General features: G+C 45.0%; 1 protein-coding gene and 1 long non-coding RNA gene across 4 annotated transcripts in view; both read right to left on the reverse strand.

Moving 5' to 3' along the window:
- The window catches only part of SLC7A1 (solute carrier family 7 member 1), a 40,242-nt gene extending 24,636 nt beyond the window's left edge, over window positions 1–15,606 (reverse strand). The window contains exon 1 of one of the 3 annotated variants that reach the window (XM_053934183.1): window positions 15,525–15,606. Coding sequence is in view for 1 of the 3 variants with exons in the window: in XM_053934182.1 (XP_053790157.1) it covers window positions 14,980–15,004 (25 nt within the window). In the remaining 2 variants the exon portion in view is untranslated. Of the gene's footprint in view, window positions 1–12,061; window positions 12,115–14,979; window positions 15,059–15,524 lie in introns of those variants that run through there. The other 2 variants (XM_053934182.1, XM_053934184.1) reach the window with 2 other exon arrangements.
- Window positions 15,607–19,120: 3,514 nt separating this feature from the next.
- LOC128784027 (uncharacterized) lies at window positions 19,121–22,548 on the reverse strand. The gene is made up of 2 exons (XR_008429336.1): window positions 22,439–22,548; window positions 19,121–22,319 (listed from the first exon to the last, which is right to left on the reverse strand). It is a non-coding gene; the product is annotated as an uncharacterized LOC128784027 (long non-coding RNA).
- Window positions 22,549–22,757: the final 209 nt, after the last annotated feature.

Raw genomic sequence — 22,757 nt, forward strand, 5'->3', positions numbered from 1 at the left:
AAGGTCCTAGGGGGCAGGGGGACATACAATTTATTCACTAAAAAACATAACCTAGTGAATTATTTCAAGTTTATATATCACTTGAGAGTATCCCAGAAGAAACATATTTCCAAGTAATTTCATTTGGAAGCTCCCTTGGGCCTATCTACAGGTGTGCACAGCTGTACTATGGCCATCAAGAACAAAGCAGAACTGCTTTTTATGAATAATTTGCTTAGAAGAGGGGCTATTTAATTATGACAGACCTGGAAATTAAGACCAACATCCTGTGGTTGGCTTAATGCCAGCAGACAGTGCTCTTCCAGCTGAACTCCAGATAAAGCTATCAACTGCCTCTTTCACAAAAGACATGTCAAAGTCTGAGCATCGCTGTTGTGAATAGAATACTTCCTATAGCCTGCAGGTAACCAACAGGGAGCCTGCAATGCAGCCATGTTCTGTGGCCCTCACATACAGCACTGTCATTCATCTCACAGGCCACTGATCACCACCCTAAGTATCTCTCACGTGTTCTCTTTGCTTTTGAAACAGCAGGTACCAAATCAACCTTTTACTTTCAATTATATTCACTGTCACTTAACAAAGAGATCTTCAGTGAAGACAAGTGGCATTTTTTTCAGGAGAACAATCTTTTGGTTTAGCAGGATGCAGTACAGACTCATTACACCTCTGCCCAAAACCTTCTGTGTATCATTTGTTATCTTTGCAAGTGTATCAAAGGGTGATTTTGGCAGAGATTATGATTTTTCCCCTCCTTAGAAGTTGGATCCAGCTGTGATTTCGCCTTCTGAAACAGTCATCCTTGACTTTGAAGTGACCCTTTGTTCTGGGCTGCTTCCACTCCCAACCTCACTTGAAAAGATGAGCCCTTTTTTTTGAATGCACAGTCAGTATTCCTGTGGCATAATGCAGTCCTAATAACATAAAACAATATAAATTATTCCAGAAATGTTTCCAGATGGTACCTAACCACCTTCAAGCTGAGGAAACTTGAATCTGAATGAATATAGATGAGTTTTGTTCTGCACATGCCTAGCTCTCATGCCTGCCTTAGCACTGGTTTCTCCGATGAGAAACACTGAGCTGCAAGTCCCAGCCACTCAGACCCTGAGTAGGAAATGGCTTCACCCCAAGACTTTGGGTATCTCCATGTTTTGGCTGGAGCAGAGATCTTTGGGAATGGTGGGAAGCAAGGACACACCCAGGTAGCCTAGCAGGGTGGACCCCAGGCCAGGGGCCACATCCTTGGGTGACTCCTGCCCCACCAAGTCAATGGCAAAGCTCCCACCAACTTCAATAGTCCAACTGCTAGTGGTGTTTTATTTACAATGCATTTTATGTTTATTACTTTTGTTCCCTGTCCAACTTCTTGTGTCTTGCCTCTATTGTATTTTCAAATAAAATAAGATATTCTTCCTCCTTTTATCTAATGGTTACTATTATATCAGGTTGATAGATTTCCTTCCCCATTCCTCAAACCCATAAGAAAATAAGCAATCTGCCATGTGGTTGACAGCAAAAAGTAAACCATAATAAACATCTGTCCAGCTAAACATAAAACACCATGTGTAAAAATAAGCTGACAAGGCACCATTTTACATAAGCAATACTATCACTTCCTCAGCAATTACAAGTTGTTTCAACTTCTGAAACGCCACCCCTTACCTACTTCAAGGCATTGCTGCTCCTGAGAATTTTCTTCTCCAATTTGCAGAAGAGCATAAAACTAAAGCTGATTAAGCAGAACAAGGAGTTTTCTACTAAGGAAAGAAGAAAACCTAAGCCTAACCTTGCTGCATGTCCAACAAAGTCCCCAGACATCTCCTTGGAGGACGAGTGAGCTGAAATCCTCATTCGACATTGTCCCACATATGCTTATATCCATTGTGAAACACTTGGAAATGTTTACTGCCATCAGTACCCTTCTCTCACAGCAAAGTCATGTCCTGTGGAGAACCTGACATTTGTTGAAAACCAAAAGGATGTTGAGGAGAAATATTCACCATACAACTGTATAATCACCGCTACAAGTCTGCAGAACAACGAGCTTGCGCTTGCACCATGCTGGTGTATTTGACAATGCACAATGGTTTTCACCTTGTATTTTTAGTTCAAACATGGTCCCCAAACAAGCATGTAGTGATGATGCCAACCAGCTAATCAACACATCGGTAACAACCCCTTTGGGACCCTTTCCAAAAGGCTGATTTTGTTGCTTCTATTCCCAAGGCAGCATCATTCACACAGAGTCCTACAGAGGAAAAGAGGTAGAAAACCTTAACTCCTACTTCTGCTGTTAGCATTACAGGTATTTTTGGGGTGTCAGATTTGACTGTAGACTCCTAAATGCAAAAGGTCACAAAGTAAGGGACCAAACTAGATCTCCTGAATGTTTTCCAAAGCATCATTCAGAAAACCAAGGCACATCAGTCCTGGGTGTGATCCATTCCAGTATAAAGTGAGAATTCTGTCAGATAAGTCCTTCCAAAATGTCTAGCCTTGGAAAGCTCCAATGTTTTATGTTACTCTGCAACAAGCAACAGAGCAGAGTCAAGATAACTACAGAAGATGCTGAGCCTTCCCAACAGGTATTTCAGCACCTATCTCTAGACTTTTAGAAACAGAAGCAAAGGATGTGGCATCAGACCCTAAGCTGCATCTGGCTGTGTCCCTGAAGCAGCTACAAGTGTCCCCATCAGCTGTGCAGGAGAAGACAGGCAGTTTAGAGAAGACAAGCTTGGGACAAATGCTGAGGACTGACTCAGAGACTTCGACTGTAGCCATTTGCATATGCAGCAAAGAGGCCAGTGAAAGCAAAGGCATGACCAAGCATTATGCAAAGCTGAAAGTCATCTATACTATAGCAGCAGCAATGGCAAGGAGTCCAAGCCAAAAGCCACCAAAGTAGCTGCAATTCTTTGCATTTGTTTCATTGTGTGTGAAGAGATGTTGTCCTGCTGAAGTATTTTAACAAGAAAAGGTATTGTCTATGAGCTGTTAAATTGTTCCCTTCTTGATTATCATTATTTTTTTTAGTATGTGTGCAAATGTATGCATATATATTATAGTATGCAATAATGTATATTGATACATTAATCTAGATTACATTTGAGTGTATATACTTATATAAATATGGACATTAATGTTAAATTCTTTGCCAATTTTGTCATTAAAAATCAAGATCAGCCACTAGCAAGGCATTTGCTACTCAAAGGAACGGAGCCAGGCAGTTAAACACAAACAACACATTAAACAAAGATAGAGGCACACACAGAAGTGGGTGTGCAGTGTACACAAAACCCAATATTTTTCACCTGCTTAAAGGCACACTGCCTGTCTGAAGAGGATCATATTACCTTCCTTTGTTGAGCAGATCCTTTAACACCACAAGGGAGGTGGTGCTGGGGGACCAGCCCATTGTCACAGACAGCTGGGGACGCTGCAGGTTTCTGTTCCTCAGTCTCCTGAGTACTAGGAACATTTTCAAAGCAGCATTGCCCACTCCTCTTCAGGTGTCTCATAGACCTGGAGGATTTCTTCCATTGGAAAAGGAACAGTGAGGTGCTCTTTATAATCCCTGTACCACCCACTGACCAGCAATCAATTACTGAAAGGTGACCACCAAGTCCCACTGGACATGAAGAGGGTGCTCAATTACTGCCATGGGAGAACACCAGGGTGCTGCAGCTCAGCCAATTGCTTTCCAAACTGTTATGGTTACTGGTTGTACCAAGGTCAGAAAATCCTCTCATCCCAGGACAACTTCCAAGATGGTAAAGACCATCCTTTTGCACAAGTTCAGATAGGAATGCTCAACTTCCCCAAAATTTCAAAGCAGGCAAACTTCAGTGTTTTGTCTCAATACCTGCAGAAAAGTCCATCTGGGTTATTTGTGATGATACACAAAACCCGTTTTGAAATGAGCAGTTATTTTCAACCAAAGGAGAGAGGTTCCTGCTGTGGAAGTAATGGGAAGAGTACTTCATACATTCAGAATTCAAGCTTCAGAATTTCCAAAACAGAAGTTGTGATGCCCTTTCTTCTGCACAAAACTCTAGCTGTGATTATCATCAAATGTGGCACACAGTAAGCCATTCAACAGGGAAAAGGCTGGATAACACTAATTCCCCTACTACAGAAATACACACCATATCATGCTTAATTTGCACTGGGGAATTTGATGTTCCAATCATTTTCCAACTGCGGGCACAATGAAAGGTTGGGACAGGGTACAATATCAGATCTCCACCGCCCAAGTGTTGCAAAAACAGATTAGAGAAATACCTTTTAGACTCTAACTGGAGTGCACCCTGCCTCAAAACAGGGAAAACAGAAGCAGCCAGACAACATGTTTGTTTTGGCAGGGTTAAATCATGAAACCATGAAATCTTCCTCTCCCCAGCCTGCTGCCTATCATCCATAGCTGTACCAGAATAACAACCTGGGGAATCATGCTGAAAACCACCACCACTGAAACAAACTCAACACTGACTACAGCTGACCAAATGGCACGCCACCACAAACAGCAGCCAGGGCAGAGGAGAGGGAGGTGACACTTTCCACAATAGACTTCCCATCTGAGAAGCACCATCCAGTGAAAGTTGCCTGCAGTGCCCTCATCCCTTTTAGCCCCTACACCTCGAATTTCAGCTGGTGAGGATCCTGTCAGCTCAAAACAGCATCCACATGTTTTGAGGACAACAGCAGCACATTTGCCATCCAAAGCTCCTCAGAGATAAAAAAGTTAAGGAAATGTTTTCCTGCCTAGCCATTAAAGGGCATCACACCTCTCTAATTACATTAATAACTATTTTCTGGTGAAAAAGCATCTAACTGAAAAGTCTCACACCAGCTCTAGTACAGTCTCCTCAAATAGTTCCTCAGCATGACTTCAAATTACACCTAGCAAGAAAATTGCTTGATTTAACTCCCTCAATTTCTCATAACACCAAAGGGGATCTCCACTGATAATTAAACTTCCCAAATGAAAGCCTGAGACAGACTGGCAGGGATTCACTTGAAACAACCCATCATCCAAAATCTGCCAGGGATGCAGCCTTGGTATTGAACAGAAAAAAATTAATGCTCTGGGAAACAATATTAAAAAGTGAGCTTCTGTCTCCTTAAACACAGATAAAATGAAGACAGAACTTTGCTTAGCCAAAAGCCCCGGCCATGTCATTCAGCATAAACCAGTTGTGGTCCTTGGACAATGGTGCTTGGAAGAAGGTCGGAAATGTCCCTTAGGGGATAAGGAAGTAAGTTAGCAACAGAAGTTGGTTTGTTATTAAAACAGTAGTGGGGAAACAAACAAAACATTAAGAGCCCCAACCTTTATGTAGAACAAAAAGTATCCTGTACAGACAAGGGACACATCCAATCAGACTGATAGAAGAAAGGAAGGAGAAGACTTCCCCAAACACCATTATTTTACCAGGACGAAGGGCATAGCCAAGTTGGGACTTTCAGGTGCAGACAAAGGGCAGATCAAAGTGAGTATAAACAACTGGACTTTACTACGTCCCTGAGCAGCAGGGAACAGGCAGAGGCCAGCCAGCAGGTAGGTCATGGAGAGCAGTGGCACCTCCAGCTGGAGGCAGGACCATGAGGCAGCTGCAGACCATGGTCACCCTTGCCAAGGAACCCATGAGCATCCTGCCTGAGTGACAGGCTGGACCACAGACCTGTGGCCACCCCTGTGGATCAGCATGTCTGCAGATCAGATGTTTCTCAAACAGGCATGCTCCCAGCACTGTTGAACCAATTAAAAAACTGTCCCAATTTTAAAAATGCTGTCCCAATTAAAAACTTCTTCCACTACCATAAAGGGAAGCAAAAGATCCCTTTCCTTTGCTGGGAAAGCAGGAGTGTTGTTTCTGTGAAAGAGATGGAAGAGTTTGAATAGCTTTTTCAGAGAAAACACTCTGTAACAAACACTCATTCAGGGAGAAAGGGGAACAGAAATTGTATGTGGTCAAGTCATGGGGCTCCTTGCTTTATGCCATGGTGATTGCAGGCTTTTGAGAAAGGTTTTGCTATCCCTGGGGAACTGTGTATTCAAATTAAGCATTTAGAGTCAGGATGGCTTTGAATAACCCCATGGCAGGTTATTTGTACTACATGGAACTTCAAAGATTCCTTCCAATCCAAATCATTCTACGATTCTATGAAAATTCAAAATATGCTACATCACTCCTTTAGGCTTCTGCAATCAGAACAAAGTCATTAGCAAAGTAATTAGAATACATTTTTGTTAATTTAGGAGTTTTTCCACTGTTTGCAGGCATTCAAGGGCTTGCCCCATGCAGAATTCCAAATGAGATCTGCCAATCCTGCACCCTGGTGTGGCTGTTGGAGGGTGATTCAACACAGTGGAATAATGAAGAAAAATTTCCTTTTTTTGAAGGAATTGAAGTTAATTTCTCATTGAACACACCAGCTGAATTAAAAAATATATTACAGCCTTCTGAGGGTGCTTGCATGACTACAGATCTAATACTAAAGCTTTTTGCAAGTATGATTTACACCATACAAAAGAGACGCTGACTCTGAAAGAAGTTAAAATGTTTGCTTTCCAGTTCAGCATTCCCACATTCCAGCCATAATTCAAGGGCTGGGGAGGGATCAGCTCCTTCCAAGCATCACGTGCTCATCACTGCAGGCACAGACAAGCACTCCACACCCCTTGCTTGTCTGGTGTGTGCAGCAGACACATCCTCCCTGCAGCAGTGAGCATGTCTGCAGTTCCCTGGGTGCCTCTTCCAAGTAATTCAGCTGTCAAGTTCTTCAGAACTTGTCAAGTTCTTCAGAAAGGCCTTCCCCTAATAGGCAGCGCCCTGATGCACACTGGAACGAAAGCAATGACTGAATCTGACCATCTGATCCAACTAGTACTGCCCATTGACCAGATCTACCCCACTGACCAGGGTCACTCAGCGCTGAAGGAGACAACAGTGCACGACTTGGATGGGCCACCAATGCCTCAGCTGCCTCGGAACAGCATGAGAAGCTCCCACACGAGGAAGCCCTAAATGAGGCAGCCTGGGTAGCCCAATCGAAGGCAGAGGGGCATGCTGAGCACCAATGGTGTGGCCACACTCCCGGCGTAACTGGGATATGGCAATGTTCCAACTTGTTGGGCCAGTGAACGACTCCCCTTCCCTGCCAGTCCATGACACGTGCCTCACCAGGGACCGTCATTTTGGCATGGGAATTGGTTGTGCAGTTCAGTCACAGAGCCTGGCTGTCAGGTCTACAGGATATGCCTACATCAGTGTAGCCTAGACACACCTGCACAGAAAAATGGGAGCTGAGAATGGTGCAAGGAAGTGGAGCAGAGGAGATAAAAGTATGGGGCTATGTGGAAAAAAATTCAGTCTCAAAGGTGTTTTGCAAATTATCCCACAAGCCATCACTGCAAAGACTTCACAGCTCCTAAACTGATGGATTTACAACAAAATGCCTTGGAAAATTGCATCTGTTTTATGCATTTAAATCTAAATTAAGTACAGAGCATGGCAAATCATACAAGCATCACATTTGATTAGTATGTCAGTGGGGTAACCAACCATTCCTGTTTTCACAGACAGGTATGACAACCTTGTCTTGATATAGTCTACTTAAATAAATCTCATCAGAAAAGTCCTAGAACACTGATGTGGAATTAAATTTCACATTGAGGTAGGTGTGGAGGATTTTTTGCTTTGGGTAAGTATTCTTTTCTTAGGCACGAGTTCACCATTCAGCTTTTTCCTGCTCCAGAACAGGAAAGCTGTTGTTTAAGTAGAGCTTTGCCTCCACCTAACCCAAACATTCATAGCTGCAAGGCTGCTATAGGGAAGGACTAGGGAAAAGAGGCACCCAAACACAGCACATTTCATATTTATCTCAGAACTTCTATCAAAAGAATGACAAAAGACTTCCTGCTCATTTTTTGCATCAAAGCAAGACTTGATGAAGTTTGTGGGATTTTAAGGGGTTTTTCCCCTCAGAAAGCAAAGATGTCACTGACCAACCAAACTGTGAGCCAGACCATGAGCCACATATTTCACATCTCACTGCTGCCAATGTCACACAGAAGGATCCTGCACGACCTCAACACAGGGCTCCACGCTGGCCAGCCCCAAGAGGGGTTTGGGCAGAAAGCTGCTGGATGTGATAATTGAAGGAGCAGTGATAGCAGGGACAATACAGTGATACCAGGAGATAAGAAATGCAAAAACTTGGCAGACTTGGCCTGAACCTAGACATGAGGCCACTGCAAAATACCAAGCAGGCTCAGCTTCCTGGTTTGCACAAGGACAAGCATTACTTTGTAGGCACCTTTACAGTTTATTCTGCCATCTGTATGGCAGAAAACCAGGTCTTGCAACTCACATCTGTCCATCAAGAAAGCTTGTTTAGGCTCCCTTGGAAGCAGAAGTCAACTTAGAGAAGTAATTAACTCCTGTGAGCAAAAAAGCAGATTTGTCATCTACTTTTTATTCAACCCCATCAGTGTAGTAGTTATCCAATCTGTAGGCTAAAATCTTACTCAGTTTTCAGAATGTATTGGAATTGCCACCTGCACCTCCCTGCCCTTCATGCAGAAGCCTGGTCTGCCCCAAAAAATGCTCCTGCAACCTAGTAACAGAGGTAAGTGAAGCCACCCAGCACACAGTCCTGTCAAGGGAAGTTATACTGCTATTCTTAAAAATAATTGTGTCCCAATTAGCAAAATACAGTGTTTGGAGTAAGTATACACTTTGCTTGGGAGAAAATTACTAATATCGTCTAGTCTGCTCAACTTTTTTAAACAATGTTATATTTTTCCACCTCATCATTCTGGCATCAAAGGAAATCATTCCTAATTATGTTTCTGGGACTGAGGGAATAGACACAGACCTAAATATAACAGTCTTGGAGAAGAAGTGTGGTGAAATTTTTAATACAACACCTCTCCAAACATGTACAGTGTCACCTCTCCCATGTCACTTACCTAGAACAAGAAACTTTGAAGTATAAAAAGTTCTGCTGCTGCAAGGTGCTTTAAGTGACAGCAAGAAGGAAACAAACAACTGGCTGTGAATATTCTGCTTAGCTCCCCTGTGCTGGGACTTACAAAAGAAAGTAGGTGGTTTTAAAGCAAAGTAAGTGAAACAAATTATAATTACCATTTTCCCCCTAGGGTCTGAACAGGAGCATGAAAAGTAAAGCACTGCTGTTGTGTTTTTAATGGTGCCCTACACCATGCTGTTCTGCTCTCCAGGTATTTCCTTCGAAGGAAAAACAGGTTGAAAAGTGTTCTAACATCTGTGATGGCTTATCTGAAGCTGCCAAAGCACAACAGTGAGGCTTCATCACTTGTATAATTTTTCTGGGGGATCATCTTTGTGTTTCTTCACATGCCAACCAGGTTACGAGGGGCAGGATTCCTCCTGACTAGCTTCAGCTCATTCCAAAGCAGACACAGGATATCATCTCACCCTGCTCTGTAACCAACAGGCTAAGACAGGCACCTCCAAGCATGAACTTTATCCCTTTGGAGGAAAGATGGGAGCTATGGTCCTCCAGAGGTACCTGCTTTCCCTAGTTACTGCACTACTCCAGCAAGCATCTACAAAAACTCCACCAGACAGATGCATGAGACAGAAGACAGGACTGCACCTAGACCTAGCTGAAGCAGAAACACCTTGATGAATTTTTTCTGGTCTTTCTCTGGACACTTAATAAAAGGATGATGAAAGTCTTTGAATAGTCTTAGGGGTTTTAACAACTCAGTCATGCACTTTTCTCACAAGAGCAATAACTCCTGCTTATTCTTGCTTTCCTCAAGAATAATGGTATTTTCTGGAGAAAACCTTGGATTTCAGGACTGTCCAAGCACTCATCCCAGCACTTCCAGAGCAAAGCATAAACATTTTGCTTCAGGTCTTTTCCAGTTACTTAGCTGTTACACTTTTCACTGTATTGCTTGTGCTGGTACCTTTCCTGAACTATAAAGCTGCTAGAAGACAAATTTCTGCTCCCACCTCATAGAAGTTCTCACTTCCAAAACCCCAACAAACACCTGTTGTTTTTCTCCTCCAAGATGTAACACCTCCACCCTAATCCACCATCCAGCTGATGACTTCTGGCTGTTGTCAGAAGTTTTTGCTTGCGGTGCCAGAACATTTTGCTCCTGTCTGCCAGCCAACTGCACAGTCAGAACAGTCGTGCCTAATGCACCTGAGGTCAGCACGGACAGACGTGCAACGGTACGGCACTTCTGCACTTCAACCTACATCAGCCATTCTTCTCAATGGCCTCCTCTCAGCTTTTGGAAGCTATAAGCACACAAACCATTCTGTCCCTGCAATGTGACACAAAGGGTAAGAGTCTTCACATCATGTATGTTACAGGTCACCCTATTTTGTGAACTTTTTGGAAGGAGAAAAACAAATGAAGTGGCATGCAGCAGCACCCATTGTTTGAGGATTATATCACACGGGTCATCAACCAGCTATCAGGCAGTGTGCAACCCCCAGTAAAGTTCAATCAGCAACATAATGATAAAAGACTATATTCCAGTCCAGTTACCTCAGATAACTAATTCCCTCTGGAATATTTTCTAAAGATACAACACATTACTTAGTTTGTTAGCTGAAACTGCTTTATAAAATAGTCACTTCAACAAAACAATCTAGTTCTACAAACTCAACAATACATTTTCCAACCAGTTTATTTTAAAAATTTGTCATCTAACAAAAGCGAGCTATTCTTCAGCTTAAGGAAACAGTTCATTTATCAAATCACAGTAATTTCTTGTACAATGCATTTACTACTGCTGGATATACATCCAAATAAAACTCCTACATTAGCATTCCCAAATGAAACTAGGACTAGCATTAACATGGACTGATTTTGTTACAGTTTAAAGCTTGTACTTTTTTTCCCCTTCCCTTCCTATTTTCCAGGATTGGTTTTGCTTACTGACTCCAGATTTCACAGTGAACAGTTTGGGGCAGCAGATCCTTTGGAAGCAAGTTCTCCCAAGCCCTGACGTCAGCATGCTTTACCCATAAAATTAAAAGGTGATGTTGCATGGCATCTCTTTTATAGCAACAGAGAGTGGCACTACATCACAACTCAGGGTAAACTCACCTTTTGTTTAATCAAACCACTGAATCAACGCGGTCCACTGCCAAGACATAGGGCAGCACAGCTACCAGTGCAATGTCTTACAGTCAGGTCCACACACATCCATATGAATCATGGCACAGACTTTCTCTTTTTACAGAATGTATTCCAGGAATAAGTAAATTGTCTATCATGGGGCATTTTAAACCATCTACCTGAATCGGAACTGGGGATAAACCCTAGGTAAACAAAAAGATCATTGACAATTACACTTTTCTAAACTCCAGACTGCCTTGCAATAAACTTTCTGGAGTGGATGACTCAAATAGGCACTAAATTTCAATAAAAACATAGCTTGCTCAGTGTAAATAAGGGTAGTAATTAAAAGCCAGTCCTCAAAAGCAAGATATTAAGCTAAATCCTTGTCCTTGTAACTAAAAAATTAAATGAGCCGCTAAGATCTACAAGGAAAGATACAAATTAATTACAAGGATCCAGAAAATAAGGCAAAAGTGAATTGTGAAATTTGTACAGCTCAAGAAAGCTTGCTGAGATGTTTCACTGCTAATCTTGTGAAAAGGAGCCCAAGAGTTACTCCTCATCTCAGAAAGAGGCAGGAGAAAGAGGAGTAAGAAAATCTGATGCTAAATACTACCACTACACATACTAATAAATTTAGTGTTTCAGTTGATATAGCAGTCACATGGATTTCTCAGAAAAGGGGTCAAGACATGGCATAGAAGGCACTGAGGTACAGGTAAGATTTACAGGAAAACTGAATGAAGGATCCCACGTTACTCTGAATAAAGTTTTCTGAACTGTTTTTCACTTGAATAAGAAAAAATGAAAACAACAAGACCAAAACCAAAACCCAACAGAAACTGAAAAAATGTACCTAGAACCAAGCATCTCACAGTAGTCTATTTTGGAAACTCTGAAATCACGCACTTCTGATACTACTCACAGGATTTATGATCCGCCGCCTTGGTGATCTCCGGCAGCGTCAGGGAACCTGGCAAGGGCATCAGCTGCTGAGTCACCATCAAGGGAAGGCAGCTCCAGCCAGTTCTGCCAGGGCAAGAGGCATTAGATTTCTACAAACCACAACAGGAAGGTGGGAGCCTCAGCTTCTGATCCCTGATACCTCCAAACTACCCAGGAACCACAGATAATAATCAAGAATCCTGCAACTAGTGGGTCCATCATATATCAAGTGAGAGCCCCCTTGTTTTATTTGACCATCAGACTCAGTTACACCTTTTTCTTTCCTTTTTCTTTTTTTTTTTTTAAGTAGGTTTTAGTAGCCAGTAACACTCCAACAACTGCACTAACGAGGGAATGCCCAAGTACCAAAACAAACCAACCCCTACGGCAAAACTGCTGTAACTCTTCCCAAAGTCCTTGAAGTTTCCAAGAACCCCACAAGTTTCTTGAGCTAAATACTTGGATCATTCATGCCTTCTTTTATACTCAGTGGAAAGCAGACGAGTACATGAGCATGTCAAGTCACAACTCATTTGCTGAAGTGTACGGGGCTGAGGTAAATCACACCCCAGAATGTCCATCCCTCTCCTGGCTGACCACCTTGGAGATGGATGAGTACATACAGCCAGATCAATGCCACCTCCAACACCATTCAGCACATGACAGATTTTCAAGGATTTCGACCCTGGGATAATGAAGGATGGGGATATAACAGGTAATGGAAAAAAAATCTAGGATACAGAACACCCACCCTGGGTTACTAACTCTGGGTCAGCATTGACTGCAGCTGACTCCAACCAACTCTGCCCAAAGCACTGAAGTAGCTCTCCACACCACACAGCCTCACGGTGCTGATAGTCAGTAGCACTAGTTTCTCCACATACAGAGTTAAATCAGCAGGATTTCCTAGCTCATCCTTCAGGAGCGGCAAAGGGGCTGTGTCACATCCCCATCTGCCTTTGTCACCAGGATGGCAGAGCCAATAAATCCCGTCAGGATCAAGCCAGCATCTACTCAGCACATCTGCAGACAAAGTAACTCTATTTTCCTCCTGCCCCACTCTACACTGATGCTTTTAGCATCACAGATATGGGGCAAAAGAAAATTAAACTTACCACTTTGCTTTCTATTCACTTAAAGCTGGGATACAATTGGAAGTGACATTTCTAAAAGGCTACCAAAGTCTTGTTAACCGGTCCTCAGGGTTGAGGAACTTGCTAGATCAAGAATGAACTAAAGGTAGCAGAGGCAGTAATTGCAATAAGACCTCTGCCCTCCTTCACTCGAACCATATTTCTCCCTCTCTTCTTTCCCATCTGCTTTTTCTTCTTTTCCCACTACTCCTTTTTTCTCCCTCCCTCTTGCACACACCAGGCCAGCAACTGTGCTCAACACTAGCTAGACTGGAACTCACTCCTGTCATCTCAGAATCATGCTATTGTTAAGGTTGGAAAAGGATTCCAAGATGACCAAATCAGACCATTTACCACGTCACACAACTGAAAGCAGAGACACAGAACTCAAGCACACCACCATGAGAATGAATAGTACCTGCAACCTGGCAACAGATTACACAGGAAGAGAGGAGGAAGAAAAAAAAAAAAGAAGGGAAAAGAGAAGGAAAAAAAAAAAGAGGGAGTGACAAATCTTTCAACAATACACCTTGAAACTGGTTTCTCCAGTAACTGGTTAAAGAGTTACTAGCTTCCTCTTCTCTGAGATAATGTCTTCGGTTTAGAAAAAATATTGCAATATACTCCACGAGGAGTCAAGAGCATATCGCATCTCAACCACACGCACAACTGAACTTCCTGAATTAGAAGCCTAGTAAGCCTCAGGTTTCTGTTACAGCCCACTCGAAACAAGAAGTGCTTTCTGAACACGCCTCCTCACTGTTAAGCACAGGACTATAAGCAGCAAGACTCAAAATTTTACAAATATCACCAAAGTGGCATAACTCCGGGACTAAACACCAATTAGTTCCCCTGCCCAGGAAAAGGCTTTATTTCAAAGCCAACGTGACCATCTAAAGCATGCATGTGATGCAGCACAGTCAAGGTCTGACCCTGTCAGATCATTCAAAGTGCAAGATACTTGAAGTACTTGAATGCAAAGCAACTTTCAGAGCTTGTGGCAATGCACAAGCTTGCTCCTGCTTTGTGCCAGGGTCAGCACTTGCAACTAAGGAGCCTGTGCCATTACAGAGTCTTTTGCATTATATGGAAAGCTTGTCCAAAAAACATATCCAGATGGCCACTGAAGGCAACAGAAGTCCATAGAGCACCTGACCAGAAGGATAAATTTCTGCCTGTTCTTTCCAAGTGTTCATTGTATTTGTCTCTAACTTGGAGACGGCAGACAGTCAAGCATCAGCGAGTGAACAAATGACTTCAAGAAGCATTGCTGTGCCACTGCAGAGGGTCCCACAGGACACTTGCATTGCCATGTGTGACCACATCTTCAACACTTGTCCCCGTGGCTTAGCAGAGTCCACCGATGTGGGCAAACGGAGGCAGGGTAGGGTATCTGCTAGTGCAGCTGATGCTGGACTTCACCACAGTCGTTGCTCAAACACAAAGTAACGTTTGCAAATGACCACAGGCATGTGAGCCGGCTAACTCATGAACCTTCAGCACCACTATCATCAGCTCTTCGGCCCAGATCTGCAGCCTCTGTAGAGCTACAACTGCCTTTCTGTCACAACTCTGTACAGCACCTACAAAACCACCACCTTCCTCCAAAATTAAGGTTTCTAGCAGCTGACAACAGAGCTAACTAGCAATTCCCTATCTAGTCTCAATCTTCCTCTCCAGCCGTAGCTACATACAAATTTCCTCTTAAGGACTTTTAGTGGGTTCCCCTTGCTCCACCCCATCTGCCACCCACATTCACGCATACATATGCAGAAAAAGATGAGACCCATCTGTTGGCCAGGACAGCTGCCTGCAAAGCGCTGACAATCCAAATGGAGATAATTCCCTGTCCTGCTCAGAGGAGCAGGTTCGGGAGCAGCAGGCTGCAAGAACTCCTGGGAGACGGGGCTGGCTATGAGCCCTACGGGCGACACCCGCATTTTCGGTAAATTCTCTGTCTCTTTTGCAATTTGATGAAAGAAGTAAAGCACAGCATGGCAGGCCCTCGGGATCCACCCTGGACATGGGAGAGGGCGTCAGGGACATGGCCCAGGGTCTCTCCTCGGCACCTGGGCCTTCACCTCCAGCACAGCACATTTCCTGCGGCGCTGCTCGCACCGCAGAGAAGACAGGCAAGAAAAGGGATGGGGGTGGCGGTCAGGCGCGGGGAGGGGAGGGGAGGGGACGGGAGGAGAGCGCTCCGGCAGGGACGTGCCGCGGGCCCGCAGGAGCGGCAGCGCGCCGCGCCTGCTGCACCGCGCAAAATGGACGCACCGCGTGGGGCCCCCGCCCGCTCCGTCCCACACTCACCCAGCCAGGGGGCTCGGGCAAGCGGCGAGGCAGCGCAGCCGCGACCCCCAGCTCCCCGCTGCCGCTTTAGATCTCCTGCGCGGGCCCGCCCGCCCGGCCCTACGTCCCAATGAATGGGAGGCGCTGTTACACGTGGTGTAGGGGTGGGCCGGGGGTACGGTGGGATGGAGGGGGGCCTGGGGCGTGGAAGCCCGGCGCAGCCCGGCGCATCACCGGGCGCAGCAGAGCTGGGAGCGCGCAGCTGGAGAACCGCGTGGCTGGGCACGGCCGCGGAGATGGGGCAGGAAGGGGTTTCACAGGCCAGCTCCCTGCAAACGGCTCACGCCGCTCGTTTGGCGTGGACTGAAAAGCTACTCGGTTTTTCCTTTTCTCCTCATGCTCCCTGGGAGTGAGAACTGAGGGGCTGGGTTGGACTAAAACATCCATTCAGCTGTAGCACACATCCTGCTCTAAGAGCTGATGAATTCTGCAGAACGTGGTTGAGCAAGAGATGCCAGCATGAAATAGATGCAGTGGGTATCACAGAATGTTAAGGGTTCGGAATGGACCCTTAAGGTCATCCAGTCCTAAACTCTCCTGCTGTGGGCAGGGACACTCGACCAGGTTGCTCAAAGCATTATCCAGTGTGTCCTTGAAGACTGCAGGGGTTGGGGTATCCACAGCCTCCCTGGGCAACCTCTTCCAGTGTTTCACCACTCTCAGAGTAAAAAATTTCTTTTTAATATCTAATTTAAATTCCCTCCTTTTCAATTTTTACCCATTACTTCTATCCATTTCCTATTCTTCCCATTCTATCCATTCTACCCATTTCTTATCACTACCATTTCTGACAAAAAGTCCTTTTCCACCTTCCCCCTAAGATACTGGAAGGCCACTGTGAGTCTCCACACAACCTTTTCTCCAGGCTGAACACCCCCTGATAAGGACAGTAGAATAGCATTTCACTCCCTTGATAAGGAACAACACTTCTTACCAAGGACAGTAGAACAGAACAGCGCAGCCTTGGAGAAATAAATAAAGGATGTGACTTAGGCAAGCAGAAGTCATGCAAAGCGCAAGCAGGATGCCAGCTCAGCTCTGCAAGGCTGAAATAGTAGAAGGTAAGCAAAGCAATGATACTGTACTTAATCAAAAGCAGGGGTCAAAGAACAGCCCCCTGAAAAGGACCCTGGACATTGATGACAGACCCCAAAGAACCAATAGAAAGACTTCCATAAGGGTTGTGACTTTGTAAAATAAAGCCAAGGAAGCGGGGCTAACTAATGAATATGTAATCAGCATTTATGAAAAAACTGTACCCTGACACTCGGGGCATCAATTAGAGGAAATATCCTCTGAATGCCCAACATGCTGTAATAAAGAATGCCTGCTACCTAGTACTCAGAACTGTGCTAGAAAGTTTCTATCCGGCTAATTTCGGTACCACGTCTCCCTATCTGTCTTCATAGGAGAGGTGTCTGTCTTGGTTTACAAGACAGATGTCTGCTAGGGAAGGCAGAAAAGCCTCCCTTGCAACGGAGAATGTAAACCTCCTTCCTCCAAATGATTAGAATCTTGAAATTAAGGGGCTCTCAGGCAAAGATATGGGAATAGGAATAACAGTTCTTTACTGGTATGTACAATAAAGCAAACGAACACCAACTACAGCATTAACAGCAAGCAGAGCCCGGAACCCAGGGCCAGCCTTTCGGCTGCCGCACTTTCCTTCGCTGCAGTTCCGGGCACAGCCAGCAGGGGCGCTGGAGGCTCCAGGTGGGCGGGGCAGGTGCGGCGATTCCCCGCGGCCGCAGGGGGCGCTGTGGCGCGGGCTCGGGGAGCAGGCGGCAATGGCGGTGCGGCGGGGACGGGAAGGGATGGAGGAGAGGCTTTGCTTCGCGAACCCCCAGGGGCGGCCGATCTCGGCGCCCCTGACAGGATTCTCGGAAGCAGCAGGCTGCAAACGGCAGGAATGAGCCGAAATCCTGGGGCAGTGAACGAGAGTGTCCCAAAACTCCACGGCAAATAGCTGGAAGCTGCGGGGTGTCCTGGCAGGGCAGGGGAATGTGGGGGCCCAGCAGCAGGAGAAAGGTTCCCTGCTGGGTCACCGTTGTGGTAGGAGAAGGCAGCAAGGACGGAGCCTCACAGTGATGGCGACTCCTCTCCTCTGTGCAGGCAGCCTGTCTCCCCTCCGGTGCTGAGAGCGAGAGCCAGCCAAGAGCTGTCCTCAGCCCCTTCTCTCAGCCTGAGTCACTCGGTATCTCCGCGCCGCCCCCAGAGAAACTCCCAAAAAGTAAAAGAGTTCCCCTTCCCTGCCCCTTCCACTGATCTCAAGGCATCAGTTCCTTTTAGAAACTCGATGAGAAGAAATTCTACAGGTTTCCACAGGAAAGAACAGAAAAAAACAAAACCCAACCCCCAGCAGTGTCCCAGTCCTTTTACCAACTTTGTGACCACCCTTTGGACTTGTTCCAACTGCTCCATGTCCTTTTTATGTTGGACACACCAGAACTGTACACAGCACTCCAGGTGGAGTCTGACAAGAGCAGAGGGGGAGAATAACTCCTCAGCCTGCTGGCCATGCTGCTTTTGTTGCAGCACAGGATTCAATAATGGTAGACATTGGTGGACTGGGATTAGGTTTTTGACATTACCTCCCATAAAGCACAATGCTCCCAATCTGGAAAATACACTGTTGATGAAACTTCCATGGCTGAACCCAAAACTGTGGCAAACAGCCCAAAAGAGCAGTGGCTGTTGGAAGAACAGGATGATGCCTGTGTCACGCTTGACAAGATCCCATTTCCATTACCATTCATAAGAGACCACTATGGGAAAACTGTCCAGTGTGCTGCAGGATGAGACAGCATCCGAATGTGAACCTTGAAGAAACGTCAAGATTCAAACTGTCCAAAATGAAGTGGAATTCTAGAAAGGATAGAAAGGAGGAGAGTGATAGTTAAGGAAAGAAAACCAAATAAGCAGTGAAGAACATCTGGCTGAGCAACCAATTAAAATTGCATCAGAGGAGATTTAGATTGCATATTAAGAAAAATGTCTAAGTTTTAAGAAAAATTACAAAAGGGCTGTCAAGCAAGGGAACAGGCAGCCCAGGGAAGTGGTGAAGTCACCATTCCTGAAGGTATTTAAAAGATGCGTAGGGACACTGAGGGCTTAGTGCTGGACTTGGCAGTGCTGGGTTAATGGTTGGACTTGATGATCTTAGAGGTCTTTTGCAACCTAAAAGACTCTGTTTAGAAAGAGATCAGGAGATTAAAGTGGATCCCAAAAGCCATGTGAGACTGCTGCATGGGGCTACTAGTGAAATAAAAAATACTACCCAGAAGAACTGTATCTTTCTAGTAGAGCACCTTAATTGAAACATATGTAGTATATAGAAAGTAATTATGAAGCTGTAATCAATAGTGCCAAAACTTTAGTACAGTGCTTATTTTGGCATTTAACCATAAAGAAATACATCTACTTGGTGGAATCCTGAAAAAATGCTGGTAGGAACCACATTCATTAAAGAAAAGTGCAAGGAACTGTTTTTCTTTTCCAGGACAAAGGTAGAGCAGTAGAACAATCCTTCAGTGATTAAGAGGCAAAGGCATAAACACTAAAGGAAGAAAGAAATTGTTTAATGTCAATTACAATTGCACCATGCTTGTTAACAATGACCCTCTGGAGAGGCTGGAGGACATTTTTGAGGGTAAGCATTCACAAAAACAATGTTTTACTGCTGTGTTTCTTCATCAGCTGCTCCATGTGAGCTCAACAACTATACCTGTCACACTGCCATCTGCTTCTGCCTGTCACGTCCATAGAACCCTGGTCCTCTGTAATAGATGTGGTGGCATAAATAAGGTGTTCTGAGATAATGGCTCCTAAAATTGTTCTGGGAAAGAAATACTCTCTTTTATGCCAAGCTGAAGTACCCAAGACACCAAGTATCAATTAATAGGACAAAGAGCCCGACCAAACAATGGTTCTGAAATTTCTTTCTGCTAGAATGACACTCTGTATTCAAAAATAATTTCTTGCACCTTAATCCTTCTTGCTCTTTAATTAATCAGCTGGTCTACCTGTCCTAGTTCATTTTAATCTGTGGAACCCATCCATACCAACAGTATCTCAAATAATCCTTAGACACAAGAGCCATTAGCACAAGTCTGTGGCCATTCCCTGTTTACATACAAGCGCCCTATTTTGGAAGGTAAGAGGATGTAATAGTGCAGACATTAACCATTCTTGTCCATAAGCATTTTCTGTCTTCAACAAGCTTAGTAGACTATTAAAAAGGCAGTCAATACAGCTGTTTTTGGAACAGTGCTTAGGGACATGCCCTGTGTTTAACTACCAAGCACAGATGTGGGCTGGATGTGTGAAACTAAGTGTGAGATGAATACTGCCTTGTCTACCACAACACCATGATAGGTGGGGCAGTGAGGAGGGCAGAGCTGCTTTGACTAAGCAGTTCAACTTTTTCTGCCAAATTTATCAAGCCAAATGTGAAGATGTAACAAGATGTGTAAATGGAGTAATGCAACAGTTTAACCAGTTTAACCAAAAAAACGCCAGAAGTTAATGACCTCTAACAGCACATGACTGAGGTCATCCAAGATGTCCCAACAACATCTGTGTCATTTGTATCATCCCAGTATCAGAAGCTAAACTTGTATTACTCAAGAAGGTGGGCTTGTTTTCTGTCTTTGAGGGCACAGCACAGCTTACATCCATTCAGCAAAACCCTCTTCTTCTCCAAAACAACTCCATAGCAGGGTGACCACCTCCAAACTTCTCACTGGGAAGAACAGTCTGACGCTATCCCATGAACTGTGCACAGGCATTTCCTGGGAGAGGGCTGTCTTGCTTAGACCGTACCTGTAGCAGGAACTGTTTAACACCATGGGTATTTGAGGATTGACACACCATCCTGAGCCCTTACCATCCTTTATTTGCTGATACAGGTGTAGCCAAGGAGGCTGGAGCTTTACTGTGAACTTAGAACCAGACAAGATGGTTTTGGTCAGGTGGCTTTGGTATTTCCTCATGAGTAGCTCAGATACCACACCAGTTGTTGTAGATTTTAGCCCCCACAACGTGACTTTCTCTCATTTACTAGCCAAAAGAATAAGACATCTTCCTTAGCGTTGTACATTTTGTTCCCAGAGCTAAATTAACTTCCTGGCATTACAAGCCTATGTACCCCCCTAGGTCTGGCCCTTGATGATCCAAAGTGTAATCCAAATACTGTGTTTGATCTCAACCTCCTACTCTGTACACAGCAGCCCCACTTCCTCCTTTTTAAATTTTGTTTCTATTTATACAGTTAACAAACCTTTCCGCATTCATCTTCACAGACCTTTGCAAGGTCTAACTCAGCTTGACTTTTGGCATTTGGTGCTATATTCCTACAGTTTTTGACCTTCAAAACATAGCTGCATTGACTGACTGACCTCTTTATCTGTTCCCACAGAGTGTTTACACCTAGCATCCTTCCTTGAACAGTCAATTATCCAGGTAACTCTGGAGAATGTCCTTGTTAGTTTCCCCTTTGTTTAGCATGCAAATTCCAGTAGGAATTTTCTACCTCTGATGTAAAATCTCATACATCCTCATATGTAATCCCAGAGGTTGTCAAATTTATTAACTCCAGTCACTACTTCTCTTAAATGTCTTTATGTTTTCCCTGTGGAAAAACAAACAAACCAACAAACAAAACCAGAAAGACATTTTTTAACCTCTTCCCCATTCTACTGAAATGCTATCAATACTCTGGTCCAATTTTTTTTTTTTATTGTAACTAGTTCTTCTATATGTTCACTACCAAAACTACATCCCAAATACGTGTCCTTTTGCTTGTGAAGATATACAAGTGTAATACAACATCCCTTTATTCTTGAGTTTGCAACTCTGACTTGCATTGTGCTGTTGCCCACCATGAACCCCAGATCCCTTTCTGCAGGTCTGCTTTCCAGCCACTCCTGTCCCAGTAATGTCTGGCATTACTTTGTTCCAGGTGCACAATCTGACATTTACTTGTTAAATTTCATGCTATAAATCATAGCCCAGTGTTCCAATCTATGTAGAGCCCTCTGTTTCTCACGAAAGCCAGAAGCACCTCCCAGTTTGGTATCACCAGCAAACTCAGTAATGGTGCACTGCACTCCTGCATCCAGATCGTTGGGAAGTACAGGAACAGGACTGGCCCTGGATCCCTGAGGAGCACTGCTGGGGACTGGTTACCAGCTGGATGGAGCCCCCTTCACTTCACAACCTTTTGAGCTCTGCCCTTCAGCCAGTCCTGCATGCAGTGCACCATGATGGTTTTATGTGCCATGTTTTTCCATACTCAAATCTTGTTTCTGTGGTCCTCTTACATTGCTCACATACACCCTTTGCACCCTCTTTGCAGAGTGGGTCAAGCTGGAAGGGACCACAGTGGAGCATCGGGTCCAACCTCTCTGCTCAAGCAGGGTCATCCTAAAGCATATGGCACAGGATTGCAACCAGTGCTTGAATATTCTCTGGTGACAATATTTCTTCTGCTGCTTCTCTTTATTTTTCCCAGCTTAGTCCTTGCAGTAATAGAGAGGGTTTATTTCTGCCTCCCTAACTGAATTAGAGACAGTCTCTTCTTTAGCAGAACCAAACTGCGATGGTAGGGCTCCATGAGCATCCTCTGTATGACAGGAACTAGTGGCCTTGCATCATTTCCAGTCTCTCTTGACAACCTAGGCCACCCGTGATAGCCAAAATCTTAACTCTCGCTCTGCCACTGGTCTTGGCGATGGTTTCTCGGCACATGAGCAAGGTCTGAGGGAAAAAAAAACAGGCAAGCCAGCCACAAGTGAGCAGGCTGTGCCTGTGACCACACTAAGCAGAGTGTAAAAGCTTAGACTGGACCATGCTGGGATCCAAGGGCGTGTTCACACCTTGAATCCCCAGGAATCGGAGAGGGAGGAGCAGCCTCCCGCCCGGGGCCCATCCCGGGCCCAGCCCGGGCCCATCGCGGGCCCGCGGCAGAGCCGCCGGCGGCGGCCCGGGCCCAGGCGCCGTCCTGCGGCGCCCCCGTGCGGGCGGCGGGGGCTTTGCTCCGGTTCCCTGCCCGCAGCGGCATCGGCGGAGCCGCGTCCAGCCCCCGCCCAGAGCCCGGGAGCGGCGGCTGCTCCGCGCGGCTCAAGCCGCAGCTAGCGGTGGGTGGTGCTGGGGTTTCACCCTGTCACCCTCCGGGCCACACCCTAGATGTCTGCA

This window comes from Vidua chalybeata, chromosome 2 (genome assembly GCF_026979565.1).
Source record: "Vidua chalybeata isolate OUT-0048 chromosome 2, bVidCha1 merged haplotype, whole genome shotgun sequence".
Classification (NCBI taxonomy): Eukaryota; Metazoa; Chordata; class Aves; order Passeriformes; family Viduidae; genus Vidua; species Vidua chalybeata.